The sequence below is a fragment of the Ips typographus genome, linkage group LG6, assembly GCF_016097725.1.
Source record: "Ips typographus isolate SLU linkage group LG6, UJ_Ityp_2.0, whole genome shotgun sequence".
Classification (NCBI taxonomy): Eukaryota; Metazoa; Arthropoda; class Insecta; order Coleoptera; family Curculionidae; genus Ips; species Ips typographus.
In genome coordinates, this window is record NC_138427.1 from 955,427 (window position 1) to 983,130 (window position 27,704).

The 27,704-nt window shown below is 33.2% G+C and overlaps 1 protein-coding gene and 1 long non-coding RNA gene across 9 annotated transcripts in view; one reads left to right on the forward strand and one right to left on the reverse strand.

Moving 5' to 3' along the window:
- Nucleotides 1–27,704, forward strand: part of LOC145730334 (uncharacterized) — a 318,043-nt gene that overhangs the window by 101,955 nt on the left and 188,384 nt on the right. The window lies entirely within an intron of this gene.
- dlg1 (MAGUK family member discs large 1) overlaps nt 1–27,704 on the reverse strand; it is a 269,680-nt gene that overhangs the window by 80,670 nt on the left and 161,306 nt on the right. For 5 of the 8 annotated variants that reach the window (XM_081981489.1, XM_081981488.1, XM_081981486.1 and 2 more), the window contains exons 5-6: nt 15,147–15,329; nt 830–865 (exon numbers count right to left, since the gene is read on the reverse strand). In XM_081981489.1, the coding sequence (XP_081837615.1) occupies nt 830–865; nt 15,147–15,329 (219 nt within the window). Of the gene's footprint in view, nt 1–829; nt 866–1,151; nt 1,329–5,074; nt 5,225–15,146; nt 15,330–15,648; nt 15,862–27,704 lie in introns of those variants that run through there. The other 3 variants (XM_081981490.1, XM_081981492.1, XM_081981491.1) reach the window with 3 other exon arrangements.

Genomic DNA, 27,704 nt, shown 5'->3' on the forward strand with positions numbered 1-27,704 from the left:
GTAGTTCAGGTTACTTGTTTATTATGTGTTGTTATATGGACAAAATCTAACTTTATGATTACAAATAAATAAATAAATTACGACTATGACTAAGAAGTTGGGTATACCCGACCTAATTAAGTGTTTAATTTGGTATTAAACATGTTATTATCTTGATGCTCTGGTGGAGGAAATCAAGTCTCGACCATATCAATTCTTACAAAACCAATCTATAAAATACTGTGCTATAATAGTATATTGTACAACAAGGGTGAATAATATATGTCCCTATTGCACGAGGACGAAAATTTGATCATTGATCATCTCAATCGGACGAGGGCGATATGGACAAGTCGTCCGAGTTTTACAGGCTATTTTTTCTAGGACTAATTGCAATTACTTAGGTACCATATTTCACACAATAAACACTCAATGTTTGAAACGTTTCCGTGTTTACATTATCACTTTTCACGCAGCCAAAATTTAGTGTTTTTATTATTCTTGAATTGAATACTAACTGAAACTTGAACGGCTTTTTCATTGCCTCAAAAAATAAGCCAAAGTGCAATGTTTTGATGCCAACTGTCAGTGAGGATGACAATCAGAAGAATTATTTTGTTTACGTTCAAGATTAGCTGTAATTGGTCTATTTTATATCGCACGCTGAAAATTGCCTGTGATTGGTCTATTTCATATCGCACAGTTGCGGAAAGTCTAGGATTTTGTATTCGTTTAACCGAAGTTAGTGTTATAAGCTATATAAAGACAAACACATATTTATTTAGTGCGGTGTGATCATTAAAAAGAGAATAAACCATCATTTTTTATGAATAAGCAAAACTTTTCTTACCTGATCATTGTCGATGCCTTGCCAGTTATCATTTCCCTAAAACAAAAAAAAAAGCATTGGTGACTTGACACTCACATGCTGTATGTACAAATCAACACTGTACCAATTTCGTTCGGTTTGATATATTTTGGGAAAAAACAATGTACATACAGTAAAATTATTAAAATAAAAGTCTCGGTTTGCAAAGATGACTTCACAGCCCACATTCGATGCGGAAAAGTGCACTTTACCAGACCCGAGTAGAAAAATAAGTATATTAGTGCTTTATAAGCAGCTGCTTATTAAGTGTTTTACGAAGTTTAACCACAATCAATCGTCTTACCAAAATTATAGGCCATTTTTCAGCTAAATAGATTTTAGCTCTTCCAAAAAACCTAAATTTCTTATGTTTTACTATTGTCCGAGTTTGATTACCGTAAGATCTAACAAACATAACAACCGCCCGCCACTTTATCACTTTTTCCTCATTTTTCACAAGAAACATATAATCCAACGGACATTTTGAACCGTAGTCTCACACAGGTCTGCAATGAAATAAGATTCAAAACGTTATGCGGCAAACAAATTAAGGAATGCTTGATATTGTGCAGGTACCTGGCACAGTAGTTACGCACGCATGTTTTGGTAATAAACGTCTTCAATTAAATTATACTATTTAGAATTGATAAAATCATTCTGTTACTCTGTCACTTTAATATACAGGGAGTCCCGACTGTCTCGAAATTAGAGTGCCTAACTTTGATCGTTTTTTGTTAGTTTATGGGTCATGTTTGTTAAACTCAACCATTTTTCATCGAAAAGGTCGTCTTCTTCGAATTGTAAAAACTGACGGTTTTCAAGAAGTATGACTTTCTTAAGATGTAATTAATTTAAATTTGATAAGGTTAAGGTATTTTCCAGGGTCGTATCAAGCCATACTCTATTGGAATTTCTTCTTAATGTATCGTCCAATTTGAGGAGGTTATTATCTCATTATCATTATGCTCTTCAAAACATAAAAAAAATAATAAAAACGTTACTGGTTTATTTAAAAAAAATCTAAGTTCTAAAACCTCAAATTGACCATCAAGAGATAGATTTTTTAACCTTTTGATGATGATAGGTGATTTTCCAAAATTACAGTTTTGCAGCTTTCATTTTGTGGAAAAAGTAGTGTGAAAAGAGTACCCTATATACAAGCTGTAGGGACGTCCCAACTTCTTATAGCTTGTGGAGGCCAAGAGATTCTTGATAATACTTTCGTAGTGTGTGATTTTGATTTGATTTGGTAGTGTAGTGATGAAACAACAACAGCTGTTTTTCCTTTATCCACTGGTAAAGTGAAGATATTGTTTTTTTTTTTGTTTTTTGAAGATATTTGCTTGCTGCAAAAACCGTGAAGTTTCCGCTCTTATCTGCTCGGTGGTTTGTATTGACAGAAACCGTATTCTACTTTCCATGTCTGCTTTGATTTGCTCTATAAGTAGCGTGAAAGCAGTAATCCATTTTTTCTCCGTTGCCCCACACTTTGTGTTCAAAAGCGGATAGTTTCTTTACAGTCTTCAGGTGATTTTTATCCTAAACCTAATTGCTTCTCTGTGTAAGTGGTGTGAAAATAAGTCTACATTTCCCAGTTGCTCTAGTCGATTTCGTTGATATGACCAATCCGCGCCTTTGCAATAATTATTTTTTACCATCAGCGACTATGGAAATGTTTGTCTCAAAATAGGTACTAATTTTGCACTATTTTTATTGCAACCAGTTTTGAAATTATTACCCAAACACTATTTAATGCCCGGTTTCTGAACATCAAGCTCTATCGGTTCAATAGTTATCGGTGCCAAATATTTATTTATTCAGTAACTTTAATTGGGTTTCCTACCTATAATTGTGAAACTGATAAGAATCGGACAGATATTTTTGTTGTTAGTATGCCGAAAACGATTTGGCCGCTCAATAGCATGGATAATTTCCATGACTTCTTCATGAGAAGAAGAGGAAACACCGAAACATCCATTTGATAAAGAATTAACAACACAGAAAACAACAAATTATTAGAACTTGTGTGTATTAGAACTCTGTCATATCTGTTTAGGTTAGCCGTCAATACACGTGGGTCACTATTAGTGGATTGTGTATCAGATATCTGGTCGTTTTACGATTATGAAAGCGAAAGGTTTGTTCAGAAACCCAAATTGGACAAATAAGACAATTTATCGAATCGATATTCTTATGTGAACGATATTCGCTCAGAAACCGGGCATTAGTGAACACTTTAAAAAACTTCCCTATAAATCTTCAAGCTACGGTAGGTATGCCGTAAAAATGATACAATATACATAATCGGGACACCCCATAAATATAAGTTGATGTAACTTTATATTCTGGACATTTTTTATACCAAAAATCAAACAAAGTTAGGATAACGGCACATTTGCTAAAATTGTAATGCTTTCAGAGGGATGGTATAGCTGTAAGTTTTCAAAAACACCGCGTCTCATATGGGAGATTTTACATATGAGGGAAATATTCGTAAATATCTCAACTTGCTAATAGCCAGTTGTTAATGTTAACTTGAATCCGGAGTTTAAACTCTTCAATCAACATTGACATCTTACAGTTAAACTTTCGATGGATGTTTAGCGCTAACTTATCCAACTGATAACTGATCGTCTTCTCTTTTGCATGTAAAGAGAGCAAAAAACGTCCAAAAGAATAGTAGTAAACGAAAAAACAACAATTTTGCATTAAATGTTTATCTAATTTAAATAATTGTCAAAAAGTTGTTTCATATTTCAACTTAACTGATCGTATCTTTTTGAGTGTAAAGATAAGAAAACACACCACACTTATTATTATTCCAATGGAATAATATTAAAAATAAAAAAAAGTTGACGTTCTGTATATTATGTGGAAACAAAGCGTTTCTGGACATTTCGTATTAAGATTTTTGACTTCATTTACTGAGAAAGATGTACCCTCAAATTTTTGTAACATTTTTACATTAACACACTGTCTTATTGAGGAGTTTCCATATGCGGTAAATAATGTAATATTGTTGTTGAGTTTACATGTTACCGCAAAAACAGTTAACGATAACTTGATTAATCCTACATTTGTGCACCGCAAAACGTCGATTTTTGATTAAGCCGCAAACCTTAAGATGACACTTAATAGCACTCACTGATGCTAACGTAATTTTTTAAAAAAATTTTAAATTTGCGTCGTCATATCCCAATTCTATTTGATTTTCGGTATATGCCGACTGATATTCACTTGTGGCATATTATCTAGGTTGGTTTTTTAGAAACAGAAATAAACATCACACGACACAAACGGTCACGAACAAACTAGCAAAATGTAACAGTTACACATACAAATGATAGAAACCGGAGGTAGATTCCAGAGTCAGCTCGACAGCGCATATTGTTTAGCTATGTTTGTTTTCGTAGCTGTGCATTTAAAGCTCGCCAAGCAACTTTGCTGATTAGTGTTTGAAAAACGACATGTCAGACCGAGGAAACTTCAAACTGAGAATTCTAATGGCTTTACATTTTTTACCAGGATACAGGGAAGAAACTTCCATTATGAGAATTTTGGAATCGATGATATTAATAGTAAAGCTCTTATCTTTATTTACTCTTTGTTCAGTGGATCACATCCCTTATCTCGCTTTCTAGTTATATTTTAAAATATGAATGAATAAACTGCGTGTACTATAGTGACTGCAATTATAACCACCTCCTGTGCAACATATAGTATTCTAATTTGGTTAATAATGTAATGTTTACAACTGTCAAAAAGGCTATTCTTAACAATTTTTCAATAGTATCTCGTGTTACAAAAGAGATAGAGTAGTGCAGTTTTCACTCAACGATAGATAATCTGTAATCGAAGCACTGTTGTTTTCTGTCTGTCTTTTTTCAGAAATATCAGGTGGTGTAGTTTTGAAAATAACTTTTTTGTGATATCAATACACTGCCAAACGAGTTTAAACAGACTTAAAAACAACTTGAAGAAACTTGCGCTCGCAACCATGCAATAGAAACAAAAATATTTGGAATCAATAATGGTATAATTTGAAAAAAGTGAAATTCAATTGGAGTCTAAAATAATTTCGTCACTGCCCATTGCTTTGGATCGTTTTTTACTTTACGCTTAGTAACTCTAGAAAAAGGTACATTTTAGGCAAATACCGCAAAGTATTCAAATGTGTGCTGGATAGTTTAATAAATAGATAGTATATTAAAAATAAAGATATCTTACCCGATGTCCTGAGGAGTCCGATATAGAAAAAGTGTCTACATAAGAGTCAAATCGAACAGCTCGTTTAGATGATGGTGGTTTCCTTATCGGACAGAACGAACACATCTTATTAGTCTCCAAATTTCTTGGCGGCATATTATAACTAATCAGGACTGGTTCACAAATAATTATTGTTCATCACTTGCTAGTTTCTGAAATGTCTTTGCTATCGAAAACTTTGAAAGTTTTACAGGGTGGTCCGACACATAGAGGTTGGGTCGAAATGTCGAGTTTTATAAATGTTTTGAAAATAAACCTACCTACTACATGCAAGGTATCCTGAAATTAGTCTGTCATACGTTAACCGTAGATTTTACAGGTCAAAATAGAAAAAAAGAAGTAACGTTGAAAAACATTTTAAAACTTTGGAAATAAACTACTTTTTCTTTTAAAATGAAGATGATTTTTAGACCATAATCTCGAAATCAATTGTACTATAAACAAGTGAGGGAGGTGAAAAAAAACATCATGGTTTTCTTCAAAGGCAGTATGAAAGCTCTAAAATTAGATTTTCAATATTATTTTTTAATTTTTCAACGTTTTTTTCAATTGAAATGTAGTGTTATAAAGTTACAGTTATGACTGTAAGGATCTAAGATTATGTTCAGAAGTTCAACTTTTAGTAATACTTCACACATTTGTAAATCTGGAGTTTTCACCATTGTTTTTAGTTCAATTTCAATGAATTTATTTTCTAGGTTTTCAAAAAACTCAATAACAACGGTCCTACAGGACGTTCAGTTAAGTTACATTTTAATTTTAAATAGCTTTTAGTTAGTTATCCAACTGTTTTACAATTTGGTACAGAGTGATCATCTATATTTTTTTATCGCTTTCAAAAACAAAACGTGGGAGCTTAAAACTAAAACTATTATCTTAAATAGCGTAGAAAAGTGCCATTGATTTTCCAAAATAATAAATAAAAATGTAATAAAAAAAGTATAAAAGAAATTAGACTTTTTCGGTTTTTGTATGATTGCTTGTGTTGATGTAATGGAAATTTTTTCAAATTTTTAATAATTTATTTAGCAATAAAATGAGCAACTTTGTCTCCACCTAACTAAAGTTATAGCAACTATATTTTCTGAGATAGCAATGCTAATGCTTCGAATTCAAACTCCCTATATTTTTCGAAAATCAACCAACATTACCTTAATAAAACATTATTAACATGACATTGACATCTGTCTATTTTTACATCATCAGATTCTGATGATTCAGGAAAGATACTGCAACTTTACTAATTTAAACTAAGCTGTGAGATCAGAAAATAGAAACCTTAAACTTCCTTGTATGTAATAAAAAAAACAGAAATAGCCATTTGATGTAGTTTAAAAAGTTGAATCCAAAATATTCGTGACCTTAAAATGTTTTTTCTAAGGGACCACTCGGTATATTTAAATATTTTCGAAATGTGCTCGAAATTCCGCAAATATTTTAATCAAAAGATTTTTTTTTCTAAATATTGGCTATTAAAACATTTTTATGTTGTCCTTTGGCGAACCTTGCATACGTATATCTGTAGGTAACTATAATCTACAAATAAGCTAATTGATGTCAGTTATTTCAAAGTGAAATATTGATGGCATTTTTTCCAGTCTTATAAAACGTTTTTAGGATCCACAGTCTTTCTTCGAAAAAATATTTAGATTTTGATGAGAATGAAGTGACATCAATTTACTTATCTGTAGATTTTACTTGCATTTTGTCTACAGATATACGTATACAAGGTTTGTGAAAACACAAAATAAAATTTTCCTTATTTCCAATGTTTTGAAAAATTACCGAGCCTGGGAAGACACCCCTTTGTTATTTCCTAAACAAGAAAAAAATTTGACTGAAATTTGTTGAAATATTCAACAATTTCCAAAACTTGATATTTAAATAACAGGAAGTTTCTATTACCTGATACTAGGTATCTGATGTGTCCAATGATAGTCCTTTTGACTATGTCAGTCATAATTAGAAATTTAAATTAGGCAAACATCATAGCAGATAATCAAATCAAATGATATGACGCACCTTGATTGGGTTTGATACAATTTCCAAACAAACTTTATTAGATATTATGGAAAACTATAAAAAACGATTACAATAATTGTAAATTGACCGTTATTTGAACACAATGGAATTTAATTTATTTTGAATTAATTTGAAATTATGACCCTACCATTAGACCCAACCTGACCTAGTATCACGTAAAAACAACTAGGTACCTCCAGATTATTTAAATGTCAAATTTTATAAAATGTTGAATATTTTGAAAAATAATTAATATTTGACAATAACATGTAATATAAAAAATATTTTAAATTTAATGTACTTGTTAAATATGCAATAAAATATACAGAATTTCATTTAAGAAAACATTGTTTTAACTGTTATTTCACTTATGAGTTACCCTGAATAATAGTTTGCGAAATTTAGTACATATGAACACCTACAATTTTCATTCAAACTTTTTTTCAAAAATTCTTTTTTTTTAATAAATAACATGGGGGTGTCGCTTTCCAGACTCACGCTGTATATATAAACAATCATTATTTTTTACGAAATAGGCTATCGGCCGGAATGGTCTTTCTGCCCTTGTGTACATTTGTTGGTTTAGGCTTACTGTAAGTTGTGGTATAATATAATAATCTAAAATAAAGTATTACGAAAATGTATCTTAACCTAAAATTACATTTTGTTACATTTATCATTGTCTTAGTTGTGTTATGTTTGTAAGTGTTCGAGTAGAGTCGTCGTCGAGATGGAGAAAGAAAACGAGATTGTCTTGTCTGTCTTGTGAGGCATAGAGAATTCAGTATGGTCCAGTTCTGTTGGTTGTTTTTCCATTTGGATTGAATTTGTATTAGTCTTTCTGTTATTCTAGTTAAGTTTGTGCGCTGCTACAGTAACTCATTTGGGGGATTGTGGAGTGAGTTTTGGAGATGTCTTATCCGTGTTATCAGTCTTAGGGCGATTTGTTCGGTTGTTTGTATGTGTCGTTTAGTTCTTTCTGAAGCGTTTGCCATGAGTACGTTGCCATAGTCAAGTAGTGGTCTACAGATTGCTTTGTAAATTTTTGTAGCCGTCTTTATTTCTGTTCTGATGTTTTGTACATGTTTTGTGAATTTAAGTTTATGGTCCATCGTAATACCGAGGTATTTTGCGTAAGATCTTGGTTCAGTTATGTGGCCATCTGCTGTTATTGTAGGAGAGTTTATGTTAATTCTGTGATTGGAAAGCAAAAGCTGATTTTTTGTCGCATTAGGTATTAGTCTCCATGTCAGTGTGTTGTTTGTGAGTGACTGGAGTCTGTTTACCGCTTTTTCAGTAGTATTTTCATGGTCAATGAGAGCGGTATCGTCAGCGTATTGTTGAAAAATTATTTAAGGAGAAAATAAAAATATAATAAAATATTTGCAAAATTTACAGGGCATTCTGTTAGAAAAAAACCATTATTGGCTGTAGCATTTTCATTTTAAGATTAGAAATATTTGGGTAGTAATTTTTGTTTTATTTTATGAATATTTCAGTTTTTTAATCACATACAGCCAAGCCCAAAAAGGGGGGTGGTCAGTCTCGGCTTCCTGAGTGAAGAACCCCATACATATCCTACCTATGATCTTTCGTATTATTGATCAAAAGTTAAAATATTTATTTCTTAATGCTAAGTAGTTGTATTCACCCTTATCATTATTTATTAAATAACCTAAACCTTTTTATTTTTTCGACTATTTTTTGCTTTTTGATGTGTATGTATGTACATAAAAAAATTAAACTTTGTTATCCTAAAATCAGCCGTTTTTGTGAATTGTAATATATTAAAGAAATTCTTAATTATTATTTTAGGTCAACTATTTTTTATACCCTGTATAGGCGTTAATATTGAGTTTTGGCAAAAGGGTCATAGGAACTTGACCCACTTATTTTTGCTGTAGAGTTACCTCGTTAAGAGTTATATATTATTTATTATATATAAATATAATAAACTAATCAAAAATATTTCCTGTAATTAATCTTGTGCAGTGGTCAAGCAGTAAAAGTTGCATAGTAATAATGGTTGTAAATAGTATAATTTTGGTTAAATACACGAACATATTTGTTGTTAATTTGACTGAGGCATTTTGCACCTGACCTGTCAGTCAAATTACACCTCAACTTATGTAAAGCTTAAATAAAAACGCCAGTGCAACTCGTCATAAGAATTCAACAGCAGATTCAACTTACAAATACATGCTCTTCTCGTACACAATTAACCTACAAAACAAAGTACTTAAAACATTGAGTTAATTTGGTGTCTAATTCAAAGTCACTTCTAAATAGTGTAGTAAAATTTTTTGTACAATGCTTGTATTAAAACAAACTAGGTCAGTTGTGTTATTAAATAAAGAACATTAAGTTTGTATTACACATGCGAGGTATAAACTGAATTAAACGCTCAAACTAGACAACGCTTGCAACCCTTAAACTACACATATCGGTTTTTTGTTCACCTGCTATATGAGCAAAACCTCGAGATAAACTTTCCAATATTAAACCAGTTAAGTGTGACATTTTGCGATACAAAAATTAATAATTAAACCCTTAAAATTGCTGGATGTAAACTGGAAATGCAAACGAACAAAACAACAACATAGAGACGAAAGCGCGTTTTTCCAACCTCACGTTCAGATCCATAAAAAGGAAATTTTTGCCGCAACTACCGATAGCGATGCGCGAAGTGAACTGACCATTTTCCATTCTCCATTTCTCCATTCTCCTGCAATCCTTTACCTACAGAGGGCCTCAGGTTCGTATCAATCGCGGACCCGAGGTTAATATGCGGAGGCGTTCAATGCGGTTATTTTCTAACAATTTGTGGTAGTTTCACATTTCTTTAAATAAAATTTAATTTGAAATCACCAAACACTACGATATTCCGAATGGAAGTGTAAAATGGTAAATAAGGAAAAAGAGAATAATTGACCATGTCAGACCAACAGTCAAAAGTTTGATAGCACGCAGGGCTAAAGAAAAAATATTTTTTCCGGAAAAAGTATGGATGCTAGAAGATTTTACCATGAGTACTAAAGTCTTGAAAACAGATGTGAATGATGAAAACTTGTAGATAGCAGATGGACGTGGTTCTTTCATCAATTACAGACCAAGTTAAAATCATCGATACGATTTAAGAACTTTGACCATCAATAGCAATGGAAGCAAATCGTCATCTTTCGATCTAAAAAATGTCACAGTTCTGTTTTGATCATGCACCTACTGTACATCTTGTATATGACTTTATATTGGCGTTATTAGGTCTTTTTGCACAACAAGACTGTCTTACTAAAAGTATATTTACGAATTTGGTTGTTATCTATGCTGTCAAGAAATTATTACATTTTTTATATCGTTCATTTGACTTTTCTGACACTGAATGCGAGAAAGGAGAAAAGCAGATAAACTCCTTTTGTTGATACTTTAGTTGGAAGAATATCACAATCTTGCCAAATTTACGATATTACTTAAATCTTCGCTCACTTGTATCTGTTTCGGTTGACTCATTTTAATGTTTGCTTTCATGTAGTAAACTGACTTCATGGCTTAACTGCACCTAAACCAGCGGGACACAGAAAATTGAGTTAAAAACTACTGTGACCATCTATTGAGGCAACTAAAGGGTCCCTGTTATTACCCACATGTTGAAAATGGTAGTTTCCCATGAAACTCTGAACAGACCATGCTTGAAGCAATCATATAAGCCATTTTTAAACTTTAGTACTATAAGTAGGTTTGAGGCATTTGATACTCTTGTTACTGAATTTTAGTCTAGAGCCATTGTACTGAGTTACTTTGGCACTAGTCTAAGCACATCTGGGCAGCTCTTTGGTTATCAAGACAAGTGTTAAGATTATTCGGGAATTTTATTTGGGAATCAAAACACCTGGACTTGGATTCTTTACTTCTCGCCAACGTGGCCAGGGACGCCTTTTTTTCTTAGGATGCCGTCTTCATCAATGAAAGTTGAACACTTCAAAACAGAGAATGAGCATCCACACCTGTCCAGGGGGTCTATTTTTGACCATACGCAACTTTAGAAACGTATGAAAATTATACACAAATTGGCGAAGAAGCTTGTAACAACACGAATTGTTATAACACACCATGGTTCACGCCGGAATTAAAACAAATGGCAAGAGAAAAACGTGAAACCTACCTGAGATACTTAAATAACAGAACACCGGAAGAGTGGATAGGATTCAAGGAAATAAGGAACAGAGTGCAGGCAGAAATACGACGAGTAAAGACCGAATACTGGGAAACCTTGACTGCGGATATGGAACACGACCTCTATGGCAGCCAAAAGAAGATATGGGGATTGATAAGACGAAGGAAACGCATGGATAAATTACTTCAAACAAATGTTCGACGAAGATGAGACTCAACACCAGGAAAAGCCAGCAATGACAGTAGCAATTACCCGTATCACCCATGCACTAGTAGAAAAATATACCAAAGAACTAAAAAACAGAAAAGCCCCAGGAATCGACGAATTGAACAACGAACTAATAAAGTACGGAGGTAAACCACTAAGCGAACAACTAGCCAATCTTTACCAGAAGATCTTAAATAAAACAACTATACCAACCGACTGGAAGAAAAGCATCACTATTCCTATCTTCAAAAAAGGCGACCAAAAACAACCAGGAAACTACAGAGGAATAACTCTCCCAAGCGTCGTGATAAAACTATTCACAAAAAGAAAATCATATGCGGTATCATCTCAGAACAAATACCCATAATGGAAGAACAACACGGATTCAGGACATACAGGTCTACCACAGACGCCATGTTCATCATTCGACAAATAGTAGAGAAATCAATCGAAAACAAAAAACCGGCGTATCTGTGCTTCATAGATCTGAGCAAAGCAAAGTGAACAACAGCCTGACCCAAGAAGTAATAATAATAATAATAATATAATAATAATAAAACTCCTTTATTCCATTTGACATACAAATATGTTTGGAATGCGTCACAAGTCAGATACGAACACTTAACACACTTAACAAAATAAAGTTCGACAGACAACAAAATAACAAATTAAACAGACAGAGATATTTAAGATCCACCAAAGTACTCAACTATACTATAAAATTCCCTCTCGATAAGGTATCGCTTTAACGCAATTTTAAATCTTCTGAAGTTAGTTTCAGACTTTATACTTATAGGTAGTCTGTTAAAAATGTTTAGGCCCGCGATGTGAGGAGAGCCTTTACTGATTTCCAAACGACATCTAGCAGGCCGAAGGTCCATTCTAGCCCTTGTAGAGTAGCAGTGCATGTCCACGCCGGCAGAGAAACAATTTTTATTCTGATGTACAAATTTACAAATTTCATAAATATAAATTCCCGTGAGTGTCAGAATACCCAGGTTACGTAAGTGCCCATATCAAAAAAAGGAATAAGACAGGGAGACTCTTTAAGACCGGTACTCTTTAACCTATTCATAAACGAAATAATAAAAGACGTTAAAAACGCGGATGACGCAGTAATTATATCAGAAAACGAAGATGAGCTGCAGAAACTACTTTATGAATTCTACCTGACAGCGAAACGCTACAATATGTCGATTGCGATAAACAAGACAAAATCATTAGTTGTAGCAAAAGAACCTAAAAGATGCAAACTAGCTGTTAACGACGAAATAATAGAACAGGTGATGTCCTTCAGATACTTAGGGGTAGAAATAACTGAACTAGGGAACTAGGTGTTTACCGAATGATGCGGCATTAATGTGACTGTTCCCAGATTTGGGAACGCTATTTGAACTTTCTAACTCATAGAGTTGAGTACAAATGTCACCAGATGTTGCACAATAACTATCATTTCTGGCATCCAGTTGACTATACTGGAATGAAAGTTTTGTTCTTTGGTTATCAAGCCCTATAGCCTCTCTGATGACAATAACTAACATTGAAACTAGTTTGGCACCAACGAGCAACTAGTAAATGTTCTGGCAACAATTTTATAGTTTTTCCTTCTCGAAATAATTTTATCTTGTACCACTTTTATGTAACTAAAAAGGCCTTAAGCTTCATTTTCATACATTTCAACACATTTCTTTTCTTTCATTTCACACATTTCAAGTTATATTTGCAGTTTTTGGTAATTTCAAAATTTGTAAATCAACTGTAAAATTTTATTGTTTCAGTGTTCATACTAATGAGTTTGTTTGATTGACCCACTGTAATAGCTGTCCACGTGCCCCATTAAGCTAATCTATAAGACAATGCTATGACCCTGATTAATAAATTTTGAAAAATCAATACTTGTAGGAACACACCGTTGAACTGTGATTACTCAATATCAGGAAATAATGAAGACAATTTGTGTCTTAGAATCTAGAAAAGAAGCAGAGAACTGGCAGTAATTCGACACTTCCACAAAGAGTGTTCAATGTAAAAGACTCTAGTAAAAAAAACGATTCTTACTACGAACTCTAGACATTGCAGATCAATCATTGAAATTAATAAGTAAGAACTACAAGCACATACGAAGTTAATAATTCAAAGAAAGACTGTTGGTCAACATCACCTACTACAGACTTTGCCACTAGCTAACGAACACGTAAAAAGAATAAATATCATCATAATTTCTGCGATAGCATAACTGTCCATTTAAGTAAATGGTACAAACATGAAACAGTTGAGAATCAAAGAACTAATAGACAATGAAATACAACACCAATTTGTGGACCATTCAGAGTAAGTTAAGAAGAGAGAAGAAAAGTTAAAAAGCAGGAGATTAATTTCCTCTCAAAAAACTTCGGTCAATTTAAAAACCCTGATGCCTCCGGAATAACGATGAAAACGTGAGAACAAAAAATATTAGGTCACATTGTTTGAGGACAAAGGTTAAGACGCGTTTGTATCACAAAATGTCGGTGATGTATTTTGTTTCGAGATCCTCTCAAATACTCTTACGTTACCGCTGAATCAGGACAAATTCGCACGTACAAGATTCTCTTTAGGATATGAGACTTGCTAAAAATTCTCATAACTATTATGGCGTTAATTATTTACCTTCTGAACGCTTTAATAATTTAAAAAACTTTGATATTTATTTTTTTAAACATTTTAAATATAAATCCAAATATGAAATAAAATAACAGTGATGTCATTTAAAAAACAAAAATATTTTAAATAGTTAGAGTTTGAGAACTGGAACACCTCAGATCGACAATAAGAAGAGCTTTCAACAAAGCAAAACTAATACAAGTGCCACCTCAATCAATATAAAAAAGTCGTAAGGCAAAAACAAAGAGCGGCCTGGAGGACCTACTGCGACGAAATAGAAAACTACCAAAGCAGCAAGACTTCAGAAAGCTCTCAACAAAAACCCTTTTAGGGAGATAGATAAACTGTGTAAGGAGGATGGCACCTTTACTGCCAACCTCCAGGAAAGCACAGAGTTACTACTTGCCACTCACTTCCCTGACTGCAGCACCACTATTGTGGAGGACCGGACTCAGGATACATATATCTCCTCTGAGATCGATTGGCAATTAGCAGGTCAAATAATACACGAGGAAAAGATAGATTGGGCACTCACTGGCTTCTCCCCCTTTAAATCACCAGAACCTGACGGTATCTATCCCGCCTTACTACAGTGGGGCTTGGAACTATTCATGCCGCACCTGGTGGGGTTGTTCAGGTTATCCCTGGATCTAAGATACATCCCAAAGGCTTGAAGGGAGGTCAGAGTGGTGTTCCTACCAAAACCAGAGAGGATGGACTATACCACACCCAAAGCAGACCGACCCATAAGCCTCTCATCCTTGCTGAGAGGCTATGTGATAGATACATTAGAGATGAAGTATTATCAAACCATCCACTTCATCTTAATCAACATTCAGGCGTCGTCAAGTAACGTAATTATTTTATCTACTAAATTGTGATAGTATTGTTCATTCCTCGATTTTTAAATCAATGTCTTATTAAACATTTTTTCAAGACCCACAAAGTCGGATGTCCAACAAAATTAACCAAAAGAGATATAATACTTACTGGCACAAATACTCCGCCATTTTTCACGTTCTCACTGGCGAATCCTTTATCGGAATAGCTTCTCCTGTCTATAGACCCTACGGTATCCAAAGAATCCCTCCTCGACAAATCCTCATTCACCACTTTTGGTTGCACAGGTGGAGAAGGAGAGGCAGGTAATTCCTTTGAAGGAAATCTTGTTTGCTAAAATCCATACAAATTTGTGTAAAGATCAGGAAGTTTCAATATTAATTAATAACTATTTGAGATACAAGTGTGAAAAGTGTATTACTATTTTTAATAAGTATGTGTTTTAATTTCTATCTATGAGCGTTCAATTTCAAATAGTTTCAGATAGATTTACTAATATGTTGAAATTGTCAATACAGAACGGTCACCAATTGACGCTGTCGCTAAACACCCACTAACACTAGTGCATTAAAACGTAGCTTTTTACACTAAAAGCAGTGCAAAAGGTAAATACTTTTTACACGCTCGTAGATAAAATATAAAGAACAAACACCTTTTTTTTTCCTTTGGTTTCACCGCAGCAAGTGCATTTGGTATTATGATGAACCTGATGTTCTCCATTAGGAAAATGGGGAGAGTTAGCAGCTCTAGCGTTGTTCTGTCTCCGTTTTCGTACTTTTCTGGGTACGCTGGTCATGTAGTTAGAGAACCGTCTTCTCGAATGCCGCACTATTGACACCCAGTCTATCATTTTAGTTTGTGTGACTTTTTAAATAGATGGTTGTTTTAGTAAGAACTACTTCTTTTAAGAGGTTAGAATAGAATATTATATCAAACAGGTTGTGCAGGAGAACTAAAACTTAAGGGCACCAAAAACAGTTGTGGACTACCAATTGCTCCTGAATATGAAAAAAATATGGTTTTGAAGATTTTAACGTTGCTTAAAAAACCACCAATTGCAACATTAAAAAAAAATTAGCTAAAGTTAAAGCGTGCCCCTAGATGGTATTACAGAAATGATTCACAGTTTCCGAGTTTATACTTTTCTTCGTGAAGGTCTTGCTTTTTTCCAGTGGGGAAAGCTTTCAGACAATTTTCATTTCTTTTGTTGTGAGGCAACAGTAACGTAAACACAAAGTGACCAACCGCGTTATGGAGAAGGTCTTTCGTACGATTTAGCTTTGTTTTTGATGATTTTTATAATTTTTTTATTTACCTCGATTTAGGTTGAGAATTAGGAATTTTAAGACAGGTTTAGTACCTAGTTGTTTAATTAAATAATTAATTTGTTTTTGTTTTTAATTTACTCCCGTTACTTTAAAGAGTGTTTAGACACCTGTTAATTGACACTGAATTCATTCTATGATATTTCTTAATTAAGCAGTCACGTTTTACCATTTTCGAATTGAAAAATCAGAGTTTTATCAATTGAAATTGATAGTTATAGATAGACTAACCTAACCCTTTTTTGAGGCGTTTTTGCACCTCGATGTCTTTCTTGTTTCTACAGGGAACAAAGTTTTCCGTGAACTTAATGTTAGCAGCGAATATTACTTAAAAATAACTTACGTCAAAGTGTGAAGCTTAAGATAAAAAGCCAACTTAATGAATTGTTCCGATTCTAATTGAAAAAAATTGTATATTATCAGCTGGGTTTGGAGCGGTAGTTGTTTTGTTAGTAGTTGATTTGATTGTTGTCTGAGTACTAAATAAAAGTATCGAGTGGTGTTTTGGTAAAAAAAACATTACAATATTTTAGTAATTTAATAATAATAAAGTTTAATATGTTTCGATGCCTATTTGGAAAGTATGTAAAAACAATCGATTTCTTCCACCATTAAGGATAACTGCTTCTGTCTTTTCTCGGATGTGAAATGATTTTCTCTCCAGACAGTCCTGTATTTTACTTATCCACTCCACTTAGAGCAATATCGTCTGTATAGTTACTATCCTAACATCGTCGGCATTTGTCTTTTTTAGTATTTGGTTGTACTTGATGTCCCAAAGTAGCGACCTTAGTGTGCACGGTGAAGAACACAGGGTAGTTCAGTAAAAACCGTATGCTACTTGCGAACATTTGCACGTAACATACCTACGCTTTTCACTGAACCACCCTGTATTTTTTCTACGACTTCGGCGTCGTACTCAAATTTTTGTCCTTGTGCGATAAGGACATCTTATTCACCCTTGTTGTACAATATAATATTGTTCTGTCATCAATAATACTTCGTAAGAGAGCTTGCTAATCGAAAAAAACGACTGAATATAGTAGACCCCCCTAGTGCTTGTTTTTGTGGAGTTCCAAAAAGCATAGGACATGATTGAAACGAATTCAATAATGGCAGCCCTTAGTCAATGTCGTATCGACTATAGTTATACTCGTCTGGTTCACAGTATCTACAAGAATTTGCAAGATACTATTGGACTCCATAAAAACAGAGACAAGGTCCCCATCGAAAGCGGAGTCAGACGGGGCAACACAGTCCCCAAAGCTTTTCACCGCCACTTTAGAATTTGCCTTTAAAACACTAGACTGGGAGAACCTTGACATTAAGATCAATGGAAAAAGGCTGATCAACCTGCGACCACATTTAAGTGAAAATGGACAGGACATGTTGCGAGATTCAGGGACGATAGATGGACCATCAGACTTGTAAATTGTAGACCCCGTGCTGATAAAAGAAGCAGAGGAAGGCCTCCAACGCGCTGGAGCGTTGACATCTAAAAGATAGCGAGGCAATAGACCCGAGCTGCTCAAGACCGAGCAGAATAGCAGCAGCAATAGAAACGTTTGAGGAAGACCTATGTTTAGACTCAAACTCAACAGACTGGATGATGATGATGATGATGATGAAACGTTGTGGAGAAAAAAAATGGCAATAAAACGAGTATTCACTTTTCAATTCTTTCTCCAAATAAACTATGAAAAAATCTTCTTCTCCTTTCTGCTTATCTATTAAAGGCAAATTGACTGTTTATTTTTCGCAGCTTGCCTGCGACTTTCTTCATTGTTAAGATTGTCGCTCTACCTTTTCCCTGGTTTTCGTGTACTTCTTCCCAGTGGTGATTGTTCCCAAGCTAATCTCACTTTTCTCCCTTCACCAATTCTACTTATCTGCTCATCCCATTCATACTTTCTGCTGAAAACCCACTCATTAACGTTCTCCATCTTGCACATTTGCCTTATATTGTCACTCAGTTCTCTGTCGAGCAGCGCTTTTCCAGTAATTTCTCGTAAGATCTTCATCTATCTTGATACCAGGAGCCTTTCTGATTTTGTTGTGTTCGATCGGGTCTCTGCCGTCTTGTCTCTCCTGGTAGGTCATTATGGGCCTAATGGCGGTTATGTATATTCTTGACTAGACCTCCATGCTTATGTATTTGTTTTTCCATGCAGAGCCGTTCGGACATCCTGCTAGTTTTAGTGCCTTTGTTTTTTGTTGTCCCACCTTTGTGTCGATGTCGCCATATCCACATAGTTATACCGAGATATTTAAATATCATTTCTTGTTGCATTATTTTGTCTTCGATGGCAAGCTTGCATCTTATAGCTGTTTTTGAAGTTGTCAGACATTTGGTTTTTGAGGCAGAGATTACCATATTTAGAGACTTGTGCAAGATGCACATCATCATCGGTATAGCACAGCATTGTAATACTACGGTCCCCCATTTTGCATCCATTAAGTCCATGCATTTGCTTTATTATGTCGTCCATAATTATGTTGAAGTGCAGTGGACTTAGTGAGTCAATAGCTGAGTGAGATTGGCTCAATGAGTTCCTCACCGATCTTGGCATGGATACTGTTGATTCTCACTGTATAAATTCTCTATGGTTTTTAATAAGTTAAGGGGTAGTATGTTGTAAAGTAAATGTAGAACATTTTCTAACTGAACTCGATCAAATGCTTTCTGCAGGTCTATGAAACACATGTAGGCTGATTTGTTGTATTCGATCGATTTCTCTGCGATCTGTCTTACAACAAAAACTGCATTGGTCATCTTCCCGTTCTGAATCTTTGTTGTTCATCTGACAGAGTTATAATACTATTTATTTCGTTTGTTATTATTTTTGGTTTTAGTTTCAATGTTGTACTGAAAAATATTACAACTGTAAAAAAATATTTTATGTAAAAATTTCAATTTTTTTCTGTATCTCTCTCTTCGTCCTTTGAGCTTCGAGAGGGTATGGTGACAGTATGATGTAGCGGCAACCATTGTGGTTTTCCAAGCTTGTCTATCCTGAGCGGCCTGCAGGGACTCCTGTATTCTCAGTCCAACTAATGGTTTCATCTGGTCTATGCATCTTGTTGGTGATCTTTCCCTTGGTCGATTTCCATCCACTTTCCCAACACAAAAAGGGTCTCTAAATCAACACTTCTTCGTGACAGATGGCTCAAGTATTTCAGATATGATTTTTGCTGATTTTGGATGTTTTTCTGTATATCGAACAACAAAAAGCGTAACTTAGCCTCCATGTAATCAACACTGTATTTCTTATAGTTTTGGAGATCCCCAAAAAGCGGTTTTAATAGTAAAATTTTGCCCAACGTGATATGTCTGAGAGTTTTTGGTTCTGATGAGTTTTTTCGATTCCATAGTTGGCAAGGCTTTGCTTTTAAACAGCCCAAGGGATATTATTTCTAATTTAGTTTCTACGATACCCCCTGTATATTTTATAACAAAAGTTCTACTAAACAAACTTACTATCGAGCAAAACTTTATTAATCTAAATATAGAGAGCACAACAGACTTAAAGCAGAACTGTTGTTCCCCTACTTTCGTAATATTTTACATTTACATCAGCGTTAAAGTATATTAAAGTGTTTCTAGAGTGGTTTTTGGAAATGCTACACACCAACAGAATTATTTTCTGGAAATTCCAGAACCCTTAATTAGTTTCATTCTTTTTTAGTTTGGCACAAACTTTGTGAATTAGTGACGTCATCTCTGATTTGTTTGAATTTCGATATAGGTCCATTACCTATGGTATCGATTACTTTTAGATTGACGTGAATAAAAAAGAAAACAACAGATCTATTAATACCACGAAGTAAATGCGGTCGTCTGATGTGTGATGTGTTTGCAAGATATTTACAAGTGAAAAGTCGACTGTTTCACAATTTTATTTTTATCATCAATTTAATTGCGTACACGTTTTACTTTGTGAAATGGATTTCAATTAGTGTCAAAATGGCTTTTGGGGTTGTTGTTGCGAAAGGAAAAAGTGTAGATATAAATTGGTTTATTTTACTCAGGATAATATGTTTGAATTTGAAATTTAACTCTCTACAGGAATGAAGGATAGCAACTTAGTAATAAACTAGTCAACCAAAAGATATTTTGAAATCCCATTATACAATCTATACAAAACTAAAGGCACAAAAGTTACGTGGTAAATAGAGTTTTGTAACTGTATGCATAATATTATATTTCTGAAAGGAAAAGCAAGTTTTCTCAGAAATCAAGTGGGAGATAAAGTCCAAGGCATAAAATATTTGGAAAAAATGCTGAAAAAAGGTGGCAATAACTCTGTGATCAGTAAAATTGCTATCAAAGGCGGGCACATCTAAGTCTTGAACAAGAACAAAATATCGCTCCTTAGCAAAGGTTGGATCTTTACCTGTTTCCCACTAGCATCAGCTTAAAATCAACATCATATAACGATGCCAGCAAAAAGCCGAAACGAAAAAGCTGTCAATAAGTACCTAATGAAGATGCTGGAAATAAAATTTTTGTTTTGTTTTGTTTCTGACTCTGATCAAAAACGGAAGGAAACAACTGTATCATTAAAAGTGCAGAAGTTGCAGAAATAAGTAAGAAAAGAACACAGGTGCTGAGAAAAAAACAAATAATAGGCGCAAAGTTATCTTTCTATTGATACTATCCAGTTTGGAAATCTTTAAGTTGGCAAGAAAAACCAATCTTTGTTTCAAGTAAACTCAAAAACAGGAAAACAAGAAATATTGGCTCTGACAGGACAACCATAATCACAGTCCAATATAGCAAATCCTACCTCTGAACTTGGGTGTCCCCACACTTCTCGGTTCTCGGTCATTGTTGAGAAACTGTACCTTTGTTCTTCTTTGTATAGGGGTGTGTAAACTCACAAAATCCGTGAAATGCAATTAAAGTACTCGTGTAGAAATTCCGGACTCGCAAACATCTAGACTTGTACTAATAACCCATTTCACGGACTTGTAACGTAAATCACTATTACGTATTTCTAGACGAGTACTTTAATTGCATTTAACGGAAGAGTGTCGTAAAACGATTTCATACTGTAAGTGGTAATAGTTATTTAATTCTTAGTTTTTTTGTAATTTAATGGTGCGATAATTTAACTGAAAAATGAACAACTTAGATTCAGAATTACCGAGTGATATCGAAGAGGCTTCAAGAAAAGCTGTGCTGACTCTCATTCCCGAAAGATCTAAGTCACTGTACGATACAGCTTACGAAAAATTTGAAATATGGCTTAAATCAAAAAGGTAAAACACATAAATGAAAAAGTTATGCAATGTTGAGAGCGGAGCTGTCTCTGAAGAAAGGCATAGACATTAAAGGTTATTGCAGTTTGATTGCGTATTTAAAAAGATGCAGCGATGGGTATAAGGCGAAGAAATCTAATGTGTTTACTAGAGAAAACATGTCGGAGTTTTTAAAAGAAGCAGATGATTCCTTTGATTGAAGTGGCTGTTAGCTAAGGTAGGCCTAAACTATTACACAAAATTTCGATATAACCACTTAGATTATTATTTTCATATTTCAGGTGGTCCTTATTGTAGGTGTAGCAGGCGCCTGTCGAAAGGTTGAATTAAAGTTTCTTCGGAATGAAGATGTAATAGATGAACACTCGCATATTTGAGTTAACATTCTAATCACAAAAACCAAAACATTACGTGAATTTGTCATACCGGAAGGAGGTAGTAGGGTTAGGGAATCAGTTTTGTAGATATACTAAGAAGGTACATTAATATGCGACCAAAAAATTTGAAGCACAACAGATTTTTTATTAACTACCTACATGGTAAATGCAGTATACAACCAGTAGGTATTAATAGTATTGGCCAGTTACCAAAGAAAATTGCTGAATTACTTGGCTTGAAAAATTCAGGAAATGAAAGGAAATTTTTGTTGAAAATAAAACAACATGGGGGATGGAAATCGAACTCTGTTGCCGAGAGATATGTTGAAAACTCGATTGAAAACTAAAAAAGCATTTCTGCTAGCATTCTTGGTGAAACAAGCAGTGCCCAATCACTTGCAGCAACAAATTCAAGCAACAGCAAGACAAATTTGGGCATCAACTTGTCAAATTGTGTAATTAATATTTACAATAATTGCTTTTTTAAATTGTTATGTTCCTTTTGATGTAAATTGTACTTATTTTTGATTTTCACAGTTTGAATGAGTAAAAGAGAAGTTAGAAAAGCTAATAAATTGTCGTATTTATTTATTAACTAGTTAAGGCCATTTCATCACTAGTTACAAAAAGTGTTACTTTTCTTAACTAGTTACGAAAAGTAGAACGTTACGTCACTGTTGTCAGTTTTGAAAAGTGCCACTTTATATGTCAAAATTAGAAAAAACAATTTGCCGGACTAGTAACGTAATGAATCATTTCTCAAACTGAAACCGACTACGTAATAGAGCATATTACGATATAGTATGAAATCAATTACAATTATTTGTTGCATGAAAGCCATGATCTCATAACTGTGGTGTTTGAGATTTTTATGCAATTTTACATAGAGTAGTAGTACCACTTAGATGCTTATTTCTGAGCATCTAGTCATACTACGCAAATACTTTTAACCACTTACTACATAATGTCAATGCCAGAAAGCATCTGATACTCGTAAAAAACCGTGCGTATCGTAATTTGTTCAATAGTACAATGTCCAATAAAATACAAGAAAATAGAATAAGTCCCAAACTACTATCATAACGCCCGCTTGCTTATAACGCCCGGAACCCCTTTTTAATATTAGCAATGGCATTTTTATTCTTTCATGGCATAAAAGCTACGTATTCCCTACCTTAGAATGCTCTTGACTTTTTAGGTAATAAACTTTCGTTAGCTTTTGCTGCATTTTCTAAAATTTCGTCCAGCTTTTACCATTTTCACTGACTAGCAGGACTATCAAAGCCACAACATTCAGGTAAATAAACAGTAAACAACATACCGGTAAAGGTATACCTTACTTTTCAATGCCAGAAGCAGTAAATAATTGTTGAATTAGGTGAAACATCAAACAGTGTTATTATTTATTTTTACGTGTTTTTTAGGCAATAATTCAGAAAAATGAAAATAATTCCCCCAAGCTAACGAAGATAGACATTGAGCTTTCTTAATAAAAGTTGAAGAAAACTGACAGGAGAATAAGATACAACCCTTAAATACTGGGTGTTACATTTAAAAAAAATCGATTTAACCGATTTTTAAATTTCTTAACTTCGGCGCTCTGCACAAAACACCTTGTATGACGCGATGTCTTGTAAGCCTATTTAAGCTTTTACTTACATCTTCAATTCCCTTTAGGGCGATTTTGATCACTTTATTACAAGTAATTATGCAATTATTGCCGATAACAAACACTTATGTTTTGCCCCTAATTTGATTATTTTGTTAAATAAGTTGGCAACGCCGCCATTTTATGCAAAGCTGAAAACTGATTCAGATGAAGAATTTTACAAGGAATCCAAATATGCAAAAATATACGTTGAGTGTTTTACTTAAAAAAACATTTTTGCCTCGCACTTACGCAACACCCTGTACAGTCGAAAGTATTTTTATCCTGTAGACCAAATGATCTTGATCAACTTAAACCAAACCAAACCAACAAAAACTAAAAATAACAACAATATGGACTTTGTCACACTATTGCGCTACCCTGTATAAATTTGAAACTATCATCTTGTGTTTTTCATATGGACCGAAAAAAAAGTACATACAGTATTAGATAGCTCTTTTAATAGGGAACTCAACGATGTATAAACACAGTATGATTTGTACCGGTTCTTGCGTCAAAAAAACATTTTTTTTTAGTAAATTTGTAACGTGTTATACTTTGTGTATGTCACCAAATGTGTTTAGTTGAAGTAACATTGGCACGGAATCAATAAAACAGCATGTCTTGAGGATGCAAAAGTAATTTTGTAAAACATCGGCTAAACTGTGAAGAACAGAACCCAAAAACTGAAAATCTCAACTGTATACTACTTTGTCAACTTTGTTGTTTTATAAAAACATGTCAAACGACGTACTCATTTGTTAATCTAAATTTGTTTTTTTAGATTCTCAAAGAAAATATAATTTTTTCAAATGTAAACTCTTAATAAATTACTTGTATACACTAGCTTAAGAGATATTTTTCAAACTGACAAGCTGGAATATCTTCTGGCTTGATAAATGATTCTAATCGATACACCAAACTAGACAATTTTGTCTTGTTTAGTTTTCAAAATATTACACCTCAAAATTAGTTTCGATAATTCAAACTGTGTAAATTGATCAGACCATCAATTTTGATTTTCATAACTTTAAAATTGATTTTCCAATTCAAATTTTAGTTAGAACTTTCGAGTTATTTTCTTACTTTAGAATTGCATAAAATGTCTTTCCAGCTTGAATTTAACTGTTCAACTTAATAAATTTGATTTGATTTAATTATTTAATAATATTGCTAAATTAGCTAATATTTTTAAAAGTTAAATTATCCTAAGAATTTACTTGAAAAATTCATATTTTTACCGAGCTTTCAACAACTTTTCAAAATTATTTCAGATTTATTATTGGAATTTCCCTTAAATTTTTTAAATCTAATCAACCTGTTTTCTGTCTGTTTTTTGCAGGCAGTTGTGTAGTAAAACTGTCACAACTTCGACATCGTTTAAAAGTTAATAACTGCAGGTCAACACTTGTACAGAAATTCACTTTTTTGTTATTTTTTCACCGGTAAACTGACAGAAATTCGCGGAAAGTAAAATCATCGACGCTAATTAAATGACGTCGACGTCGGCGTCTTTTAATAGCCGCACGTACGGCGTCGTTTCCAGAACTGAGCCGACATTATGCCAGACAATCTACACGGTAACAGTTTACGTAAAGCGGAGCAGTTTAGGGATGAGCCGATATCGAATCCTAATTATTATTGAATCACGTAGAAAAAAAAATCGACTTTGCATCGACAAGTTTTACCGGTTATTTTATTTTATAAGATTTAATCAAAAGTTTAAAAAATTGTATGTAGATAGAATTTTATCAAACTTTTAATAAATCATTCAGTTAAAATATTGATCTCTAATAGTCTCTAAAATAAGGTATTGTGTTATCTACTAATAATATCGTTTATTTAGCTAGTCAAGCTATATACAAAAACGACAAAAGCAGTCACAACTATTACACCAACTGACTTCGCAAGCCAATAATAACAATATGTCCTTATACAATCAAGTCAATGTCAATACTTTAATAATACATATTCTCTTAAATGTTGTTTAAATTTATCTAGGTTTTCGCAAATTTTAATATTAACAGGTAGACAATTAAACTCATACAGACCTCTGCATAAAACAGTGCTGGCTAATGATTCCGTATTACATCTCTAACATTATTGTGATATTGTTTCTTTAATATTTTCAGCTGAATCGTTTCTTAAAGTGCTTTTAACTTGGAGATTTCTGAAGACGCAGATGTCGTAATTTTCATCTTTCAACCTGGTTTACACCTAAGAAATAACGTTACTACATACATGGTTGAAAATAAACAATTTTTTTAAATTTTTCACATGAGGAAAAAAGTAGTGGAAGAAAAAGTTCTTTTATTTTTTTCCTACAAAATACTGATGCATTTGAATAAAAAATAAATAAAAACCATAACAATGGAACCATTTTGACTAGTCTAGCAACAGTTGCGAGAAATATCTAATTAAAGTTTGATGAAAATGAAAAACGTCAATATTTCATTGATTATGGATTGAATTATGCTTCGTCCGAATAGTTTTTACTATTTAAACCATATGAATTGATATGTTAGATTTTCCATTAAACTCAAAAGCATTGACAAATACGACAATGATAATACTATAAGCACACTATAAGGATGCTTGATATTTTTACTTAAAACAGTAAGTTGTTGAACTAAAAAACTAAAGAAGAAGCATTTTTGGCCATCTTTTACGATTTAGTTTGTATATGCTTGAAATTTGTTTAGAGCTATACCTATCATACCTACATCACTGTTTTTTATGTGCTTTGTATACAGACATCTTTAATTTTTGATTATTTTAAATTGCCTACAGCGAGGGGTGTGACACTTCAATAATATTTGGGTCACTCACCAAATAATATTAATAATATGCAATAATCTTACTAATCTTGATAATACGACATAATCCAATAATATAGTACATAATTCAATAATACTAATAATAATCTGAATAATACGAATAATACCCCATAATATAAATAATACAGCATAATCTTGATAATACCACATAATCCAATAATATAGTAAATAATCTGAATAATACGAATAATACGGCATAATATGAAAAATCATAAAGCGGTGGGAATTGTTGGTTATTAAGAATAAATATAAACATTTTAAACCAACTAAACCAACTGAAGATTGAAAAGTGTAGAAATAATTATGCAGGTATGTTTTTTTTTGTTTTTTTTAAAGATGATAAATACATTTTGCCAAAATGTATTTATCATCTTTAAATTAATAATTTATGCAATTACATATTAAATTACTAGCGGGTGATTAAATAAGAAACAACATGGGCAGTATTGAGGAAATTGAAACTGATACATGTTCAAAACAAAAATGAAATAAAAAAATATGACCATAAAAACCTGGATCAAAACACATTCAAAATATTGAAGTGATTGGTTCGCACATCTACGTGAAACCAGTAGTAAACTCGGATTTTGTTATGACAGCTTTATTTACTGATACCATTTTTGTATTCTAAATTATAATATAATATATAATAATATAAGTATCAATGAAGTGGAGATCTTAAATAGTACAATCAAAACAGTGGACAATGCAAAATTTTTGGGTATTTATATCAATAAAAATATGGATTGGTCAACTCATATTGAACACTTGCTGGGAAAGCTTAGCTCGATAACTTATGGTATTAGAGTAGTAGGAAAATATCTAAACGAAAAATCATTGAAAATCCTTTATTTTGCAAATCTGGAATCTATAATGAGATATGGAATAATTTTCTGGGGAAGGGACAGCCATGTTAGGAGCGTCTTTGTCGCACAAAAACGATGTTTACGGATAGTAAAAAGAATGGACTTTAGACAATCGTGTAGATCAGTTTTCAGAAGCAGCGGTATCATGACAGTCTATGCCTTATACATATTTGAGTGTTTGATGTTTGTCAGTAAGAATAAAAGCTTATTTGAAAAACAACATGAAACTGGATATTTTACCAGAGCGGAACATCTTACTTATGCTCAGCACAGACTCCAGCTATCAGAAAAAAACCCGGAATATATGTGCGTAAAATTGTATAATAAGTTGCCTTTAAGTATAAAAAAAATCAATGGATGTAAACGTTTTAAAAATGAAGTAAAGAAACTTTT